This window comes from Osmerus eperlanus, chromosome 7, assembly GCF_963692335.1.
Source record: "Osmerus eperlanus chromosome 7, fOsmEpe2.1, whole genome shotgun sequence".
NCBI lineage: Eukaryota > Metazoa > Chordata > Actinopteri > Osmeriformes > Osmeridae > Osmerus > Osmerus eperlanus.
Genome location: NC_085024.1, coordinates 4,785,563 through 4,802,036, shown reverse-complemented (window position 1 = coordinate 4,802,036; position 16,474 = coordinate 4,785,563). Strand labels below are relative to the sequence as shown.

At 43.7% G+C, this 16,474-nt stretch overlaps 5 protein-coding genes across 10 annotated transcripts; 2 read left to right on the top strand and 3 right to left on the bottom strand.

Annotated features, from left to right (window-relative positions):
- The first annotated feature begins 214 nt into the window (after positions 1-214).
- On the top strand, positions 215-1,874 carry hspb6 (heat shock protein, alpha-crystallin-related, b6). Its single transcript, XM_062466674.1, has 3 exons — positions 215-614; positions 939-1,061; positions 1,238-1,874. Exons 1-3 carry the CDS (start codon positions 414-416, stop codon positions 1,403-1,405), a joined length of 492 nt encoding a protein of 163 aa, XP_062322658.1. The 5' UTR covers positions 215-413; the 3' UTR covers positions 1,406-1,874.
- proser3 (proline and serine rich 3) lies at positions 1,786-7,363 on the bottom strand. 2 transcript variants are annotated; one of them, XM_062466658.1, is made up of 13 exons: positions 7,003-7,362; positions 6,761-6,872; positions 6,353-6,648; positions 6,104-6,255; positions 5,866-5,981; positions 5,085-5,170; positions 4,567-4,700; positions 3,979-4,166; positions 3,344-3,867; positions 3,052-3,262; positions 2,719-2,878; positions 2,151-2,236; positions 1,786-1,947 (listed from the first exon to the last, which is right to left on the bottom strand). In XM_062466658.1, exons 1-13 carry the CDS (start codon positions 7,011-7,013, stop codon positions 1,912-1,914), a joined length of 2,112 nt encoding a protein of 703 aa, XP_062322642.1. In that variant the 5' UTR covers positions 7,014-7,362; the 3' UTR covers positions 1,786-1,911. The 2 variants fall into 2 exon arrangements, with proteins under 2 accessions (XP_062322642.1, XP_062322643.1); XM_062466659.1 differs by having other exon boundaries at positions 1,830-1,951; positions 2,147-2,236; positions 7,003-7,363.
- lin37 (lin-37 DREAM MuvB core complex component) lies at positions 1,797-10,699 on the top strand. 5 transcript variants are annotated; one of them, XM_062466670.1, is made up of 11 exons: positions 6,527-6,625; positions 7,452-7,546; positions 8,113-8,153; positions 8,240-8,315; positions 8,747-8,797; positions 8,883-8,912; positions 8,990-9,084; positions 9,201-9,355; positions 9,490-9,627; positions 9,734-9,807; positions 9,973-10,699. In XM_062466670.1, the coding sequence occupies exons 3-11, from the start codon at positions 8,120-8,122 to the stop codon at positions 10,058-10,060; spliced, it is 741 nt and encodes a 246-aa protein (XP_062322654.1). In that variant the 5' UTR covers positions 6,527-6,625; positions 7,452-7,546; positions 8,113-8,119; the 3' UTR covers positions 10,061-10,699. The 5 variants fall into 5 exon arrangements, with proteins under 5 accessions (XP_062322655.1, XP_062322656.1, XP_062322654.1 ...); XM_062466671.1 differs by lacking the exons at positions 6,527-6,625; positions 7,452-7,546 and adding an exon at positions 1,797-1,937; XM_062466672.1 differs by lacking the exon at positions 7,452-7,546 and having other exon boundaries at positions 6,490-6,625.
- Positions 10,700-11,659: 960 nt separating this feature from the next.
- LOC134023799 (chemerin-like receptor 1) lies at positions 11,660-13,339 on the bottom strand. The gene is made up of 2 exons (XM_062466161.1): positions 13,246-13,339; positions 11,660-12,735 (listed from the first exon to the last, which is right to left on the bottom strand). Exons 1-2 carry the CDS (start codon positions 13,337-13,339, stop codon positions 11,669-11,671), a joined length of 1,161 nt encoding a protein of 386 aa, XP_062322145.1. The 3' UTR covers positions 11,660-11,668.
- Positions 13,340-13,919: 580 nt separating this feature from the next.
- On the bottom strand, positions 13,920-16,155 carry LOC134024177 (chymotrypsin-like protease CTRL-1). The gene is made up of 7 exons (XM_062466667.1): positions 15,996-16,155; positions 15,667-15,770; positions 15,488-15,567; positions 15,047-15,128; positions 14,671-14,845; positions 14,325-14,455; positions 13,920-14,172 (listed from the first exon to the last, which is right to left on the bottom strand). The coding sequence occupies exons 1-7, from the start codon at positions 16,039-16,041 to the stop codon at positions 14,011-14,013; spliced, it is 780 nt and encodes a 259-aa protein (XP_062322651.1). The 5' UTR covers positions 16,042-16,155; the 3' UTR covers positions 13,920-14,010.
- Between the last annotated feature and the right edge of the window lie 319 nt (positions 16,156-16,474).

Genomic DNA, 16,474 nt, shown 5'->3' with positions numbered 1-16,474 from the left:
TAAGTAGGAGCCTAATAAGCAAAAACAACAGGCACTGTAAGTGTGGTGTTGAATGAAAAAAGCATCACACCACAAAAGAATGGCTTAATTCCCAGTTGATGTGTAACCAATCCAGTAAAGAACGTCAAGGTGCCCCCAGCGAATAGTTCCCAACTTATGTAACTCCTCCACCATAAATACACACTGTAACCACACCGGCTCCACCAATTGCCAGAAAGGGGTCAAGCACAGACGCACGGGTGTAAAGTCTTCTCTTGGCAGTCAGGACTAACAGGGACTTGCAGGCATCTCATACTGGTAAGTAACAACTCATTTGAAGTCTAAATATTTCACCCACACAAGGTTTTCAAAGCTCACTTGAACAGCATCGTAAAAGTCATCACTCTCAGACTCTTCAGTCCATTCCTTCAACAATGCTGTGCGAGGGTGAATTTGAGACACAACCCGACAACGTTTTGTTTCTCAGACGTGCAATGGATTTCTATTTGCCGCCTACATTTCCTGCAAGCGGTATCCCATGGGAGCGGGTCATACCTCCGCTGATTCCACGCACGTTTGGAACCTATCCCTCCGAGTTATTACTTCCAGCAGCTGAAAAGACTGGGACTGCGCAGGTAATGAAATACATTCCAGAAACGATTCCTTTCAGTTAGATGGTGAAGCTAGTCCAATGCAAATATCCTCAAATATTTATAGCTATTTCTGAAGGGGAATTTTATTCTTTAAGTCTTTAAATATAAAAAAAAAAGAAACGTGTAAGTAGATTAACACAAGCAACTTGATAATGTCATTCTTTCTGACCAATGTAACTTGCAAAACAAAAAACTGTTGGATTAACATGAGTGGTCGTGGAAAGATGGAGCAAGAAGCTGCGACAGCAAGGACTCCCAATTTCACTTTAGTACTAATAGATGACCATGTATTTCTCATGTTGGCAGGTGAACTGTGATCACAATGGATTTGTGGTTCAGGTTGATGTGAAGCTCTTTAACCCAGAGGAGCTCATGGTCAGGGTAACCGGTCACTTTGTGGAGGTGCAGGGAAAGCATGAGGAAAAAAAGGTATGTGTGCTCGCTTGCACAAGAGCTGTCCTCTTTGCATAATCCATACGCTAACTGGCTGACACATCAACAGCCCAGTGAATCAGCTGGGGTTGTCAAAACTGTTTTTTTTTTTTTTTTTACACAAGTCCCAAAGCGTGCATTCCTGTAAGTGTTCTATGGTCTGTGTTTTCAAGGATGGGGCTGGGATGGTGACGAGGCAGTTTAACCGGCGGTACAGGATCCCAGACGGAGTGGACACCATGGCCTTGGAGTCTGCCGTCTCTCCTGACGGCGTTCTCATCATATCAGCACCACTGCTGCAGGGCGAGGAGTCGAGAACCCTGGCCAATTCGCAACCATAACACACACACATCCACACACCTACCACTTCTAAAAAGCCAAAACACATGATGACAAAAGCCTTCAAAATGAACTGATATGGACATGCAGGCACAAAGCCTCCATCCTCCACCACTTACATAAGCAAACACTCTCGGAGAAGCTTCTGCACGTGCCAGAACACACATTAGCATCCTGGCATCATCACAAAAACACCCTGTTCTCTAAGCTTTGTACATACAGAACTGATTCCAACTCCTAATACATCTATCGTTAAAGCAATAGTTACTCATCAATCTTAATGTTTTATGAAAACAGCTATTCGTTGTAAATATTATGTAATACAATTTAAACAGTGGACATGTTTAAGTATTGATGCACTATAAGACACCACAAATGTTGATGTATATTTACCAAATATTTATTGTTGGAATATTTGCTGTCACATAAATAAATGCACAATATATTTATTTACAAATTATGTTAAAAACGCTTCTGCGCTGTTTTCCTTTATTCTCACCAGCGGCTATCATTCCTCTTGGAGGTCTTCCAACAGTGAGTCTACCTCCCTGAAACAGAGAGAAATTATTCAAATTTTAGAGCTTAGTCATGGTTGCTTAAATCCTAAGCCAACAGTCTTGATTCACGAAGGCAATATCAGTGCTATATGAAAAGGGAGGCGCACCAATAGATGTTGTTGACTGTAGTATGTCTACACTCTGCAGTAGATGCTTATTGCTCATGAAGGTGAGGCTAAGACATACCAACTTGCCTCAATTGTTCCTTCACCCATCTTCTCTGTTTCCGAAGGACTTGAAGTAAGGGGTCATCTTCAAACTCCTTCTCATCTGAATCTTAAAAAATAAGCAATAATGACAATGTAACATTTTATCATAAAATATAATACAGTTGAATACACTGATGGGGAATACACTTTAAATCAAATATTTTCATTTCCACCAATGCATTTGTATGGACACATGTTCAGTGTACACAGGTATAAATAGTCAAATATGTACAGGGCATTACCAGGCTATAACAGTTAGTGACTACAGCTTGCTGGAGCTCATTGGCACTGGTCCATGATATAATTGCAAGTCTACAATAGAGGGCAGTGTTTTATTACATTTGTAGCCTCCAAAATTGTCCTCATGCCTTCACGTGTCTGACACAAGACACACTGGCCCCCAAAGGTGGATATTAATGGCAAAAGAAATATGAATATATATTTTTTTTTTAGAGCTGAGGAAGAGGAGGTTTAAGCCTAGTGGACCACACAGTGACTGGCATCTATTTAAAGAACGGGGTCAAAAGTCTTAGATCCCTTCCTGCTCACCTTCAGCCTCTTGCAGCAGCTGGGAGATGACCTCCGTGGGTGGCTGCACGCTGGCCAGGGCAGCAGGGGATTGTGGAGGTGCGGGAGGGGTGTCCACGGACATGGGGGTCCTGGGGCCCGGGGGTGAATCCGGGGTAGGAAACAGAACCCCTGATATGACCTGCCAGGGCGACATTAGATCCTTCCCTCAGCTGAAATGTACCGGTGCTGCACTGACAGGCTTTTATATCAATGAAATACCTAGAGGGGTGACTCGGAAGGGGTCAGCTGACAAAATGTGTTGCCGTCCGAGAATAGTCCAAGTCATGCTCGTACTTCTCAGAAAGTACTGACCTGTCCCAGGGCGCTGTGGATGGGGGAGGGGGGTGGCGCACAGTCTCCTGGGCGGCCTTCTCTGGTCAACCCCTGAGCTCTCTCCTGCCGGCCAGGATCCCTGCTGTTGTCCTCCCTCCATGTGTGGGCCCTGTCTGGACTCCTGCGCTGGTGGACTGCTGCTAGGCTTTTGTCTGTATAGACGGGCCTCTCAGCATGGTCCCCACGAACCCTGCAGATATTCAACTTCACTAAAACACATCAACGAATGGATCTGAAATGGGTTTCGGTTGATAAAACAAACGAGTCTCACCTTGCCGTTTTCTTCTTTTTCTTTCTGCTGGATGTCCCTGGCTGCTTCTCGGACTGCTCCACATGCTTCCTCGGAGGAGCCTCCTTGGTCTTTTGCCCCTCAGCCCTCCTCTGCTCATCCACCCACTCCTCCCCCGTCGTCTCAGATGAAGCAGGTGGGGGGGAGGACTCGTGTTTACTGGCGGGCTCCTCCGTGGAGGTGTCTGCTGAGTTGGCTGGACCCGAGGGCTGCCTTGGGGCTATGTTACTCCCAGAAACCTGCCATCTCTGGGGGCTTTTCCGGTGCACAGGCTGCGGTGAAGGCCGGTCGGGGCAGGGCAGGACATCGCAGAGGAGGTGCATGTGGGCTGGGACGGGGGCATCAGACAGCAGTTTGGACACAGTGGGGCTGGAGATGGGAAAAGAAGGCACGAGAGAAGGTGCCGGTTCTGGGCCGCATGGTCCATGGGGGGCAGACTCTGTGTCCTGAGGGGCAGGGGTGAAGTTAGGTGTGCCTCTACGCATGCGATCAGCAGGAAAGACGATCTGGGGGTAAAATCAAAGCTCAAAAAGATGAATGTTTCCACATTTCAATTTGTGAAGAGATTTTGAAAACTTGTGGGCAGGCGTGTTAGTGGCAGGTATAGCTCTAAATACCTTATGATCCTGCCAGATGGCTGACTGTGGCTGTTGTGAAAGTGACTGTGGCCACAGTCTGGCATTTTCCATCTTTCTCCTTAGACGCCACTGGAACAGGATATCCTCCTCAGGGCGTGTGCGATTCGCAGAACGACCAAGAGGTTTAAGGACGGGGTTAGCATGAAAGGAAGCCGTCCTTGGATTCACTGTAGGTTTGATTAAGATTGCGCAGCAAGGCAGTTAGGGCCGTGCCTGGTCTAGGATATATGTTTCTTGGTGAAGACCTATATCGTAACCCTTGTGCTGCCTTCGGGTCACACGACCCAATGGTTCATAACGAACCATCGTTGTGTTTACCCAATACGAAAACAAATACAAATAATTTTCTTTTAACCTTTGCAATGTGGGGGGTCTGAGACAGCCCAACGGTTAAAAGAAAAAGCTTCACTTTGTTTTTGTATGCAGTAAAGTTGTCGCAATACGACGGTGGGTCACAATGACTGATGGGTCAGAATGACCCGAAGATGACACAAGGGTTAAGAGGAAACTCATCAATGAGACATCTAGGAATACATGCAGCGTGTCACTGCACTGGATATGGCCTACCAGTGGTGGAGTCGATGAGACTGGGAATGGTAGGCCTGCGGACTGGCTCATCTACACTGACAGGGGAGGAGAAGTCTGAACAGGCCAGGCCTTCAGAGCTGATGGGCACAGACCCACTGCTGACAGAGTGCTCGCTGGAATCGAAAATTCAAGAACGTTTGAGTGCAGACCAAACACAAAACAATTTACAATCATTAGGCATGATTTTGATTTCAGTTTGATTCTGAAATAAATGATTTAATTGAGTAATAAACTGCACAGATGGTTTTGGTAGTAAAACCAAAGCATTTAATTGATTGTGAGGAATCAATGGTATACCATCAATGCTACTTATGGGACAAAGACTGGAACTGCCAGGAATATATTTGCTAAATAGAATGGTCACATTATTCAACAAATGCCTTATTAGGACATTTATCAGTCTATGTTAGGGACGGGGAAACCAAGAAAAATTGTCCCACCAATAAAATTGTGTATCAAAACAATTGGTTAGTGTCCCAATCCCAAGTCATTTGTACCTTCTGTGTAGCAGTCTGTTGGCTCTCTCTTGCAGCTGCAGTATATCCGAGTCACCAAGGTAACCATGGGAAGAGTCAGACAGGCCCTGGGAATCGGGATGTGTGTTTGTGTGGAGGGGAGGGGTTCATTGCATTAGACACAGCATCACAAAAATGTTTTAAATGTACCTCTAATGGTTGGGGGCATTTGGGATAGGCCTGTCTTCTGCTGATGTGGTGTCTATGTAAACAAATTTATCAGGCGACGTCCATGGAAATGACTTCTCAAGGATTCAAATAAACACAGACGTTGGCTAGGACATGTTGTGTATAGTTCTGGTCTTTAAATATTTATCCGTCACAGAGCAGAGTTTGCATGAAGTGCCTTTCTGCCATTCTCTTGTATTTTAAGGTAAGCTGACACTGTCAAGCACATTTGTTGATGTTGCTTTTAGCCACCAGTGTGCTATGCAGGGTCAGATGGTCGAGTGGTTAGGGAATCGGGCTATTAATCAGAAGGTTGCCGGTTCGATTCCTGCCCGTGCGAATGACGTTGTGTCCTTGGGCAAGGCACTTCACCCTACTTGCCTCGGGGGGAATGTCCCTGTACTTACTGTAAGTCACTCTGGATAAGAGTGTCTGCTAAATGTAAATGTATGCAGACTTTCTATTGGCAGAACAGTATCCTATATGTGATAGGAAGAGTAGTGAAAGACAAAGTATGTCCTTATTGGATGCATTTATTCTGAAAGAACAGTAAGACCAGCCACAAACTGTCCACATACATGTTTTTCTGACTCACCATAGCACTGAGATCTAGGAGATTTGTGCAGTTGGACAGGGTGGAGTCATGCTGAGGATTGCCGACTGGGCTCAGAGTGGAGCCCGTGGGGTCGTTTTTCAAACGAAACGAGAACTCTGTTCACAAGAAAATCAGAACGGGAAGTAAGCTGGATTGTGCCTGCTAAACACACCGTTTAGGCAACTTCTGAACGGGTCATCAAAACCATAGATATATATCTATGATCAAAACAAGGTACTTTTGTCTGAGGTTTGGGTGGGCGTAGAACTGGAGGGTAACGGCGAGGGTGACAGCCACCAGAAAGGCTCCTGCCCCTCGCTCGTTCCAGTGCCCATCTGTTGACGTTCCTCTCGGCTCTGAGGTCGGCCATGACGGAAGCGCTCAACATACCTAGGACGGGGAGCCATAATGGGAAGTTAAAGATTTCGAACACACAAAAACAGGTATTCAACTGTCCCATTGTGCATTCTCATGTAGTGCCCTGTACTTTGCCAACACTGAATCTTCTTGATCTCCTCGTCCATCAGGATCCATGGACTTTCCTGCTTGTTTAGCCTGTGTCACAGCATCCGCATTGGGTGAGGGAGTTGTGTTGGCTGGGGAGGACCCAAGATCGGTTGAAGGCCAGGATTCTGAGAAACTAGGCTGGGTGTCTGTGGCAGGAGGGGGGCAGAGGACTAAGTGGTTTGCTCCACTTAGGAAGCGCTGGTCCTCTGGGCTGAGAGACAGTGTCTGGACAGGCGGTGACCCGGAAGGCTTGGTGAGTCTAACAGGACTCAGAGTCTGATGTGGGACAATGAAATCAAGATGCTGTACATGGAAGCTCTAAAGAAACAGTTGAGGATTCTCTACACTAGAGTCTACAGACTACAGCACGTCATGTTTGTTAACTTACTGTTTTCCTTTGTTGCTTTGGAAGCTTCTGGGTACGGGTGGGGTTGTAGTGTGCCTTTCCCAAAGGAGGATCTTGCACGAATGGGTTCTGCCTTGTAAATAAGGCACCACCACTAAGAAAAATAGAATGCTGAAGCTTTGAAATCAACAAACATATATTCCTGCTGGTGCAATATTTTTTCTGGTTTCTTAAAGTGATTTGCTAGCTAGTAGTAACTAGTAATGATTTTACCATCAACTCACCTGGACTTCATATTACCGAAGCTGTGTACTGAATTTGCAACCTCTGTGCAGAGGGGTTTGTTGTGATTCCTGATTTAAGAATAAAACTATTCTAACAAACAACTCAGCAAGCTACTGTACTCAGTCACATTGCCCGCCTTCCGCGTTGGCTGAGTTACGTTGTCAGTAACCAAGGTACCAAACGACAAAAGAAAGATTATACGTAAGGCAGTAAATGTGTACCTATTAACACGAATTGACAAATACATAGAAAAGGCAACGCAACCACCAATCTTACTGGTGAGAATCCATAATTCTATATTTTAACAGATTGTGGAATTGTTTTGTTTGTTTACGTAAAACGTCATTTACTACAACACATTTCGGCCAATCCGAAAGTAATTTCAAAAGAGCGACGTCAATATTAACCAATGACAAACGTAAAGTTCGTTTTTTTTACGTCCAATCAGCAATTAGCAGAGACGTCTACAAGGTAGCGCGCAGAAGTGCAAAGTCGAGCTAATTCAGCGAACGTTACCACGTTAGCCACCAGTGACCACATAAGGTACACAACCTCGCTTGTTGACAATGTTTGAAATTATTTAAAATACTCAGCTAGACATATTGCTCATGTAAAATGTATCCGACGAATGGAGTTATTAAACTAACACATAACCGAGCTAGCACTAGTAGGAGTCCTAGTCTGGGACTGTTAGCTAGACAATCAACAGCTAGCTTAACTAGCTAGCTCTAACATCGTTAGCACAAACAGAACTGTACAGTACTTTTTTACTTCATTCTAGGTAGGTGGTTTCAGAAAACAAATATGTCTCCGAACATATCAATGTTGTTTGTGTTGATATGGGTCATATACTTTCAGTAGATTTACCTGCTCAAAAGTGTGTATTCTACTAGTTAGGACAGTTGTGTAGTCCTGTCCCATTGTTGTGACACTCGTTGACAAGCTATTACTGTGTGTCTGTGATACATTTTCGCACCCAGAATTATGCAACATCCTCCTCGATAAAAGACAAATGTTAGTAAACGTCATTTTGAGGTTAGTTTAAGGGCAATTTTTTTCTGTCTTTCACATGCTATTGTAGTTATTGATGGTCTGCTTGTAATTTTCAGAATCATCATGCATCACGTAAAGGTCAAGACCGAAAAGCCAGGTATGGATGCCCTCTCTTCCTTAAAATGTGACTCAGTTCTAGCTACTGTAGTCGTCAAATCATATATGATTTCTCCCTATGTGCAGATGTAGAGGGGACTGGTGCTCGCGGCAGACTGGATGCAGTTCTACAGGGACTGGTAGAGAAGAGTGACAGTGAAAAGTAAGACACCGAACCAGTTGATAGATCCTGCTGTGTCAGCTTTGTTTGCTTGCAGATGCCGTTAGAATTGATCCCAAATGTGTTTGATGGCGTTTAGGTCAGTGGTCTGTGCAGGCCGGTCAAGTTTTTTCACACCAAAATCAACAAAACGTTTCCGTACAGACCCTCGCTGTATAACGTCATCTGCAAGCCAGGTCTAATCACCCAACAGCAGTGCCCTAACTCCCTAATGCTCCTGTGGCTGAATAGGCACAAATTCCCACAGACGCACTCCTAAATATTGTAGAAAGCCTTCCCAGAAGAGTGGAACCTGTTATAGCTGGATTTAGGACGGGATGTCATAAAATCTCCTGTAGGTGTCCCAATACTTTTGTCTATATAGTGTATGTTTAGTAACTGCTAAATACATCTCATTGGACATTCTTTTTCAGGGAACAAAATGAAGATGATTCCGGAAAGATAGCGTCAGACTCATTAAACAAGTATTAATTTAATTTTTAAATATTTTTTGCCTTATAATTCAATTTTGGCTCCTACAATCCTGATTCCATGTTTTTCCCCCCCCAGGGATTTGTCTCCATCCTCTGCTGGAAAGCGGTAAGACTGTTTCCAGAAACCCCTTTTGACTATAACTGGATAATGAAAGCCCCTAACTTCTTCGATGGTTTTTACAGGCAGGCATCCAAGTTCCCACAACACAGAAGGAAGAAACGGAAGGAGATGGATGATGGTTTATCAGAGACTAACCAACACAAGCAAAGTAAACCAGGTTTTTCTTATAGAATCTCTCTGCAAATCCTGCAGAGACAATAACTTGAGGTTTGTCACGTTTCCCTTATATTACTCATTGCATTATTCCCATTCGATTACCCCTATGTCTGCCAGATGCGTACATTATCAAGCTGTTCGATCGCAGCGTGGACTTGGCCCAGTTCAGCACCAGTAGCCCCCTATATCCTATATGCCGTGCCTGGATGAGAAACAACCCTGCCGTGAGAGAGAGAGCTGCTTCTCCCCCCCACAGCATGGGAGAGGACGAGGTCATGTTGCATCCAGCAGTACGCTGACAACAAATGGAGACATTAATGTATCATTAGCAATTATATGTTACGGAAGTATATTCAAGTCCATGCATTCAACTAAGGTTTTTCTTCTGAATTTCCAAAATATCCAGGTTACAGACATGCTGAATGGTAAGGGTCAGAATGTTTACCGCCTCCCTCCTCCTACCTCCTGTCCAATCAGCCCCTCTGGAGACCCTGTGAATCTGCGGATTCCGCCCACAGAAAAGCCCACCACCACCACCACCAAGGTACTGTTTAATTGTGCAGCATGTACAAGATACATTTGTATCAATCAAATTCAAATGTTCATAGTTTTTTCTCTAATTGTTTTATTTTATTTTTTTATATGTACAGCCAATAGATGCAGCCCCTGTGTCTGGTCCTCTCATATATAACCACATGGAGCGCTGGAAAAGAATCAGGCAAAAGTACGCTCTTGACAACTTCATTTGTTGTAACATTACTATTGTGATCAAATCTTGATACTCTGTAATGTTGTTTTGATGAAGGCAAAGCACTATCTAACCCACAATAAATAGCTTCTAGTATTTAACCTTTACCTTCTAACCTTTTGAATCCAATTGTGTTTTTAGATGGAAAGAATCCTCCAATAAAAACCAGTTGAGATACAGTGAAAGCATCCGGATCCTTAAGGAGATGAAGGAGATGTATGACCGTTGAGGGCATCTTGAACCAGCCTACAGAAGAAGCCCATAAGAGAGCTGGAAAATAAGACGGGGAGGAGCCATGTAATGATAATCTATCCTATCATCCTTGGGCACAATAGAGTTACTGTGTAAACACATGCTGGACTTGAGATTTCGCAACATGCCAGAGCTGTAGGGTGCCCTTGTTCTTACTGTGTCACCTCAAGAAAGGATTCAAAGACATTCACCCACTTTTAGTTCTCTGCAATACATGCGTATTCAAACAAGGGAGGATGTATTTGAGATAAATCAAATTGGCCAATCGTTTTCTAGCTGTATCTGGTATGATGAATCCAGTATATGATGGTATTTTGGTGCATTGCAGTGTTGTGGTGCATTGTTATTTTTGATAGCTAAATGCAGTTTCTTTGCTACAAATGTAGAACTTGAATGTAAAAAAGTATTTTGTCACTCTTGTCTATGACAAGGATTACCTAAATATGTAAATGATACATTTATATATGTGAATATTTAAATTGTAGCTAATTTCATTAATCATACATGTAATCAATTTCTATGAATTTACTATTGTAATTTGGATTTAATGGGATTAAACTGAATCTTATCAAAGTGATAACTTGGCCAAATTTTTTAATAAATCTTTTGAATTTCAGTAATTCATTCTGTTGATATTATGAATCTTTCAGTGTTGTACTGAAATGTCATAGTGTGTCACGTTAAAAGTCAAGGCCAAAAAACTATTAAAATGTTTTTTTTAAATCTTCTGTGAATTTGACTGAACAAGTTATGTCAATGTGCAGTATATATATTATGTCATGTTTTTGATTTATATGCAACTTAACCGTTTAACTTCTGCAGAGCAAAAGCTTTACATGTGGGCCTATAACATACCTTTGTTTTGGTGGTTCATACTCAAGCCAAGGCTTTTATTTTCATACGATACTGATTCAACCTACATACACAATAATATTAATGTAATCATATTAATGTCATCTCATGTAAATCTACTTATTCTTTCTCAGTGTAGACCGGGGAACATTCATTCCTGGAAATGACTGTAGTGATGCAAATCAGATAAACAGTTCAGTCTTCAATATATTTATAGTCACCTCAACTTTGTAAAGGTAGGCTACAGTTATTTAGTATAACGCTCAAACAAACTAACAAGGAAAATGAAGTATGGATATTATTTTTATTTGAAAAGGTCATATAGTTCCACATGTAGCCTACTGTAAGGAAATAGGCCTAGTGAAACATGGAAATTGAGTAAACATTTACTATGCAAATAAAAGAGAACATTGACAGGCTACATTTGACATAGGCCCAAGTCTTTATTAAGTTATAGGCTATCAGAGTACAAGTACAACCTTTAGCCCTTGTTACATTTCATGACAACTATATATATTTTATACTGTCTAACCGATATTGTTGCTAAGATCTAATTGAAGCTAAGATTGTATGCACTTTATAGTTTAGTCTTACTCATTGAATTAACGACATAGAAAAGATCAGCGTTGGATAACGGTCAAATTCTAAGTAGCTTGCCTGAGTGCTTGCCTCATAGGACATAGTACATTACAATGCATTTGAAACCCTGCTCCCCCCCCCCTCTATGATGAAGTCAGTCACAGTTTCTCTGAGTTGGCCATTGGGGAGATGCTTGTGTCTCTGGCTCGGGGGCAGTAGAGTCTGACTTGCGTGAGATCCGGGACAGATAGTATGTCAGGGAGCGAGATGATATGACCAGGTCCTCTGCAAAAGTACTCTCAAAGACCAGGCACACAGACTGACGAAGCTTCCTCTGGAACTCATCACGCATGAAGACATAAAGAAAGGGGTTCAGGCAGCTGTTTAAAACTGTCAGGCTAGTGGACAGTGTAAGACCCCCATACACTAAAGATTCGAAAGTTTGGTTGACTGCTACCACGCGACAATAATAGTCTGTGAACTGGAACACGTGGAATGGCAGCCAGCATATAAAGAAAGCCAGGATGATTGCAAAGATGATGCGGAGAGACCTTTGCCCTAGTCTCTTCCTATGGAGGCGTCTGGCGCGCATTCCTATGGCGACATAAGACCCAATGATGACTACGAAAGGGATGAGGAATCCCAGTACAAAACGTAACACTATGAGGTCCTTGTGTCCTTTAAGAGTAATGTTTGAATAGCAGTATGTTTTGCCGTTTTGAAATATTGTTTCTCGGTTGACAATGTAAGGGATGCTGCAAACCAAAGAGACCAGCCAGATCCCAACACATGTGAACTCAGCCTTGCGTGTTGTGCGTTTATTCTGGGCCCATACTACCACACATGTGCACAGGCAGCGGTCTACACTGATGGCCGCCAGGATGAAGATGCTGGTGAACATGTTTAGCACGTTCACCATGCTGTTCAGCTTACACATAAAGGGTCCAAAGATCCACTCAAAATTGTGAGTTGTGTGAATGATGCTAATGATTCGAAAGGCGGTGAAGAGGAAGTCAGTAATGGCCAAGTTGAGGAACCACACTGAGTTGACTGTTTTTGTCATCCTGTACCCTGTCACATAGATGACCAGACCATTACCAATGGTGCCGGTCACAAATGTCACATAGTGGATCACCAGAGATATTGTCGACGGCCAGCTTAGGTTTGGTCTTGCCCCTTCAGATGCCCCCAGGGTGACATTCAGAGTGATGTTCTGTAAGCCTAAAATCAGAGGGAAACAGTTTTACATCAGTTGCAACTTTAGCGGAAACCATTGGTGTCATCGTCATGTACATTTGTAAATATATGAATAAAAAAATAAGTTAAAAAATTATAATACATCGACAAATTGAGATTTTTGGACTTGGACTTGGAATTGACTGAGGTTCAGTAGGAGATGACCATACCACAACACCCATGCCTACGCACCAGATTACCATAAAATTTACACACCTGATACTCATCAGATAATCCAACATATAACTCAGGCTAGTTAGTAGCCTGATATAAATACAACTTGAACTACAGAAGAAGTCCATAAGAGAGCTGGGGAAAACAGATGGGAAGAAGTATATCCTTGGGCACCGAGTTACTGTGTAAACGACATGCTGGATAGTTCTCTGCAATACATACAAAATACCAGTATTGGTATATTGCATGTATCTCTAGTATATCATGCATCTCTAGTTTTGCATCCCACCCCCTCCCCAACTCCTCTCCCATATCCTCTACTCTGCATCTCCCCTTCTGCTATCCAGCAGCCTTGGGGAGCCTTGGGGAGCCTTGGCCGATCCCAAGGGGATCGGCCAAACTCCAAGAAGCCCATTCAAGACCTTACGACTCATCCGCCTCTTTCAGAGTGTTCTGCCTGGATGACTCTCACTCGACTCCTTCATTCCTTAATTCGTTCATGCTTGTTCTACCTTCAATTAAAACTAAAAAAGATATACATTGCTGGTGTGGTCTGTAAATGTATATTTCTGACTATCCATTGTTTGTGGTACAACAAAATGTTTTGAAATCCCCCCAAAACATGAGTTTCCTAAACATGACTTGTATAATTATGGAAAGAAAAGATTTTATTAAGTAGGCCTACTTACTGTTAACGTTGCATTATCATAAAAGGAAAAGTTTTAGAGCAACTTACTCATCGTTGTCGCCATTGTAGTGAATACAACCTGGCTACTCTCACCACAGATGACAAGGGCAAACAAGCTGTTGCTGCACTCTTCCTTCTACTTCTCTCTCAAACCCCTCCCTTTATCTCTCTCTCTCTCGCTCTCTCTCTCTCTCTCTCTCTCTCTCTCTCTCTCTCTCTCTCTCTCTCTCTCTCTCTCTCTCTCTCTCTCTCTCTCCCTCCACAACATGTAATCTTGTATGTAATCCGAAGTAACAGGGACAACAGGTTGAACAGTTTTGTTTCATAGCTTTTCTTTTATTTCTGACTCATCCTCTACAGCAACTGTTTTTTTTTATTACATGCATCAGGCTCTAAACCTAGTTAGAGGCCATGGTCTGCTCAATCCAGCCACGAAGATAGGAGACGCGGGCGTACACAGCAGGGGTGCGCACATCGCAGTTGCTGGTACCCCAGGACACAATTCCCACTTGGTACCAAGCACCTCCATTCTGGCAAACCAGGGGGCCACCAGAATCACCCTAGTGGACACAGAGAAGAGCTTGCTTTCAAGAAAATAAAGTGTGTAGAATACAGGAAGTCTAGAAAGGCAGACAGGGAGAAAAGTAATGGGAATAAAACCGATAGTTATCCCTGAAATATTTTTGAACTGGTTCCAGGAGAACTGAGTTACCTGACAAGATGATACACCAGAAGCTCCAGCACAGATCATGGCATCAGAGATCCTGTTCTGACCCCAGTACTGCTTGCACTGAGCAGGGGTGAGCAGGGGCAGGGCCACCTGCTGGAGGATGGATGGGCTTGCTGGGAACCACAGGAGGAAAACAGAGGAATGGGTGAGCGCGAGGCTGTCTGTGTATGTGTGTATGCATACAAATGTGTGTGTGTCCCTTTTCCACTGACTGTTCAGGAGTACAGTTGAGAAGAGCATGACTAAGAATTCCAATGAACCACTACTTGTACTTGTCATAAGTGGCAAACAAACTTGAACTTTGTACTGGGGTTCCACTTCCACTCACAAGTAGTGCCGGTTTTTCCCCAGCCAGTGGTGACACAGCGGGTGCCAGAGTTGAAGTTGGAGGAGGCCAGGCACACAGGGGACACACGGTTTGTCATCTGGACTGGGGAGGACAGCTTCAGCAGGGTGACGTCGTTGTTGAAGTTCTGGCTGTTGTAGTAGGGGTGGGTGATAGCCTACAGGGAACATTGCACGGATGCCAATGCAGAGAAGTTGACATTAACTCAGTCATTCCATTACGTTTCATTCATTTAGCAGACGCTTATAGTCATTATGGCTGCTAAGCATTTTTTTGAGCTTGACCATTTTAAATATTTTGAAAATTTCCCAGCTGCTTTGATGTGTGAATTATCCCTTCATCGGGCGTAGAATCTTACCCTGGCAATGCTTTTGACCTGAATCTGCTCAGCGTTGGAATTGCGATTGTGCTCTCCTAAGATGACACGGTGACGGCCAGGACTGTGGGTGAAGGGGTGGGGGGGGTGGAGAGAGAGAGACACATGCACTGCAAAATATGTAGATCTGAGAGTGATAATCCTGTTTTTAGATTTTAAAATATAATTGGACTTGTTTTTGGTATTAATCTAGAGACTTAATTGAAGTAAATTACACATTATTTTGAGAAATCATGTGAGGTGACACTTTTTTTTTTTACTGTAATGGCCCCCCAGATGTACTTGTTTTAAGCATAAGCAAGCACTTTACTTACATCATGCACTTATATTTCACAGGGCATTTTTGCAGTCTGACACAATGCTCCCACTGACAGTATCTGCCAGAAGGGCAGAGGTGAAGCACTTGAGGGCAAAACCACTTACGTGACACGGCAATGAGCAGCTGTGACCACCCAGTATGGGCTGAGCAGAGATCCTCCACAGAAGTGGAAGCCATTGGTTTGCTGGAGGGAGAGGGATTTGGGATTCATGTCACTGAGCAAGTCACTCTGAAGGAATTTCTGAAAAGTGTGTGTTTAAAAAAAAAGGTGAATGTAGATTACCTGTAGGGACACCTGCCACGGCCAGGACCCGGACACTGCATTCTCTCCATTCACAATCTTGTTGTAGTCGCTCACCTGGGGCTTGATGGAGGGCACTCCGCACCCTAGGGCCCAAAACCGACACCATCAGAAGACAGGTTGACCACGACTTTAACCAACGTCATGAAAGTCAAACCAGCTCATGGCATCTTGTCCACCACTCCATCATCACATCACACAACATTTGTACATGTTCACGTGTGCTTGTGTCCGTCATAACCTGTTTCCCCTGACGGTTTGAGGACTAGGTGTTCCACCACCGACTGCCACAATATGAGCATGACACTCACCCAGTGCAGAGGCCACTAGAGCAAGACAGCTGACAATCCAAAGCATGGCGATAGTCTCTTGGCTTTACCTACCCGTCTCTCTGGCACTCTGCTCTTATAGTGTTCCCTTGTCAGACCCTGAGCACTCCCTGTCCGTACCAGTCATAGGTACCTCCCATGGCTGATAGGCCTGGGAAACAGGAATGTTTCAGGCTGCTGTTGGACATGTGGAGATCTCTCATCAGTCATATTGGACCTATCCACATCTCTCAGAAGCATACTCATGTGTTTGACCAGCACAAATGGAGCAGTCAGCAAAACAAGTCTTTGCGCAATGTTTTCAGAGGTAGGATAACACCTTATCATCTGGGGAAAGTGGACAAATGTTTCAGGACAAATGCGACTGGATCTCTGCCAAGACCTTGACTTATTTTCTTCTCAGTTCAGGTGAGCCCTGCTACCAATCATCGGGAACCATATGTCTACTTCTAGGCCTTAAG

What these genes read in the sequence shown, in the direction of transcription:
- hspb6 (XM_062466674.1), top strand. Translation starts at nt 414, where the DNA reads ATGCTGTGCGAGGGTGAATTTGAGACACAACCCGACAACGTTTTGTTT. An exon ending in AAAAGACTGGGACTGCGCAG is followed by an intron (nt 615 to 938) that starts GTAATGAAATAC and finishes TCATGTTGGCAG; the next exon opens with GTGAACTGTGATCACAATGG. An exon ending in GAAAGCATGAGGAAAAAAAG is followed by an intron (nt 1,062 to 1,237) that starts GTATGTGTGCTC and finishes TGTGTTTTCAAG; the next exon opens with GATGGGGCTGGGATGGTGAC.
- proser3 (XM_062466658.1), bottom strand. An exon ending in CAAAGCAACAAAGGAAAACA is followed by an intron (nt 6,649 to 6,760) that starts GTAAGTTAACAA and finishes GTCCCACATCAG; the next exon opens with ACTCTGAGTCCTGTTAGACT. An exon ending in TGAAGGAACAATTGAGGCAA is followed by an intron (nt 1,948 to 2,150) that starts GTTGGTATGTCT and finishes TGTTTCAGGGAG; the next exon opens with GTAGACTCACTGTTGGAAGA.
- lin37 (XM_062466668.1), top strand. Translation starts at nt 8,016, where the DNA reads ATGTTAGTAAACGTCATTTTGAG. An exon ending in ACACAAGCAAAGTAAACCAG is followed by an intron (nt 9,085 to 9,200) that starts GTTTTTCTTATA and finishes TATGTCTGCCAG; the next exon opens with ATGCGTACATTATCAAGCTG. An exon ending in TGGAAAAGAATCAGGCAAAA is followed by an intron (nt 9,808 to 9,972) that starts GTACGCTCTTGA and finishes TTGTGTTTTTAG; the next exon opens with ATGGAAAGAATCCTCCAATA.
- LOC134023799 (XM_062466161.1), bottom strand. Translation starts at nt 13,339, where the DNA reads ATGGGCTTCTTGGAGTTTGGCCGATCCCCTTGGGATCGGCCAAGGCTC. An exon ending in AGCAGAAGGGGAGATGCAGA is followed by an intron (nt 12,736 to 13,245) that starts GTAGAGGATATG and finishes CTCTGATTTTAG; the next exon opens with GCTTACAGAACATCACTCTG.
- LOC134024177 (XM_062466667.1), bottom strand. Translation starts at nt 16,041, where the DNA reads ATGCTTTGGATTGTCAGCTGTCTTGCTCTAGTGGCCTCTGCACTGG. An exon ending in GCTGCTCATTGCCGTGTCAC is followed by an intron (nt 15,129 to 15,487) that starts GTAAGTGGTTTT and finishes CTTCACCCACAG; the next exon opens with TCCTGGCCGTCACCGTGTCA. An exon ending in AGGTCAAAAGCATTGCCAGG is followed by an intron (nt 14,846 to 15,046) that starts GTAAGATTCTAC and finishes TGTTCCCTGTAG; the next exon opens with GCTATCACCCACCCCTACTA.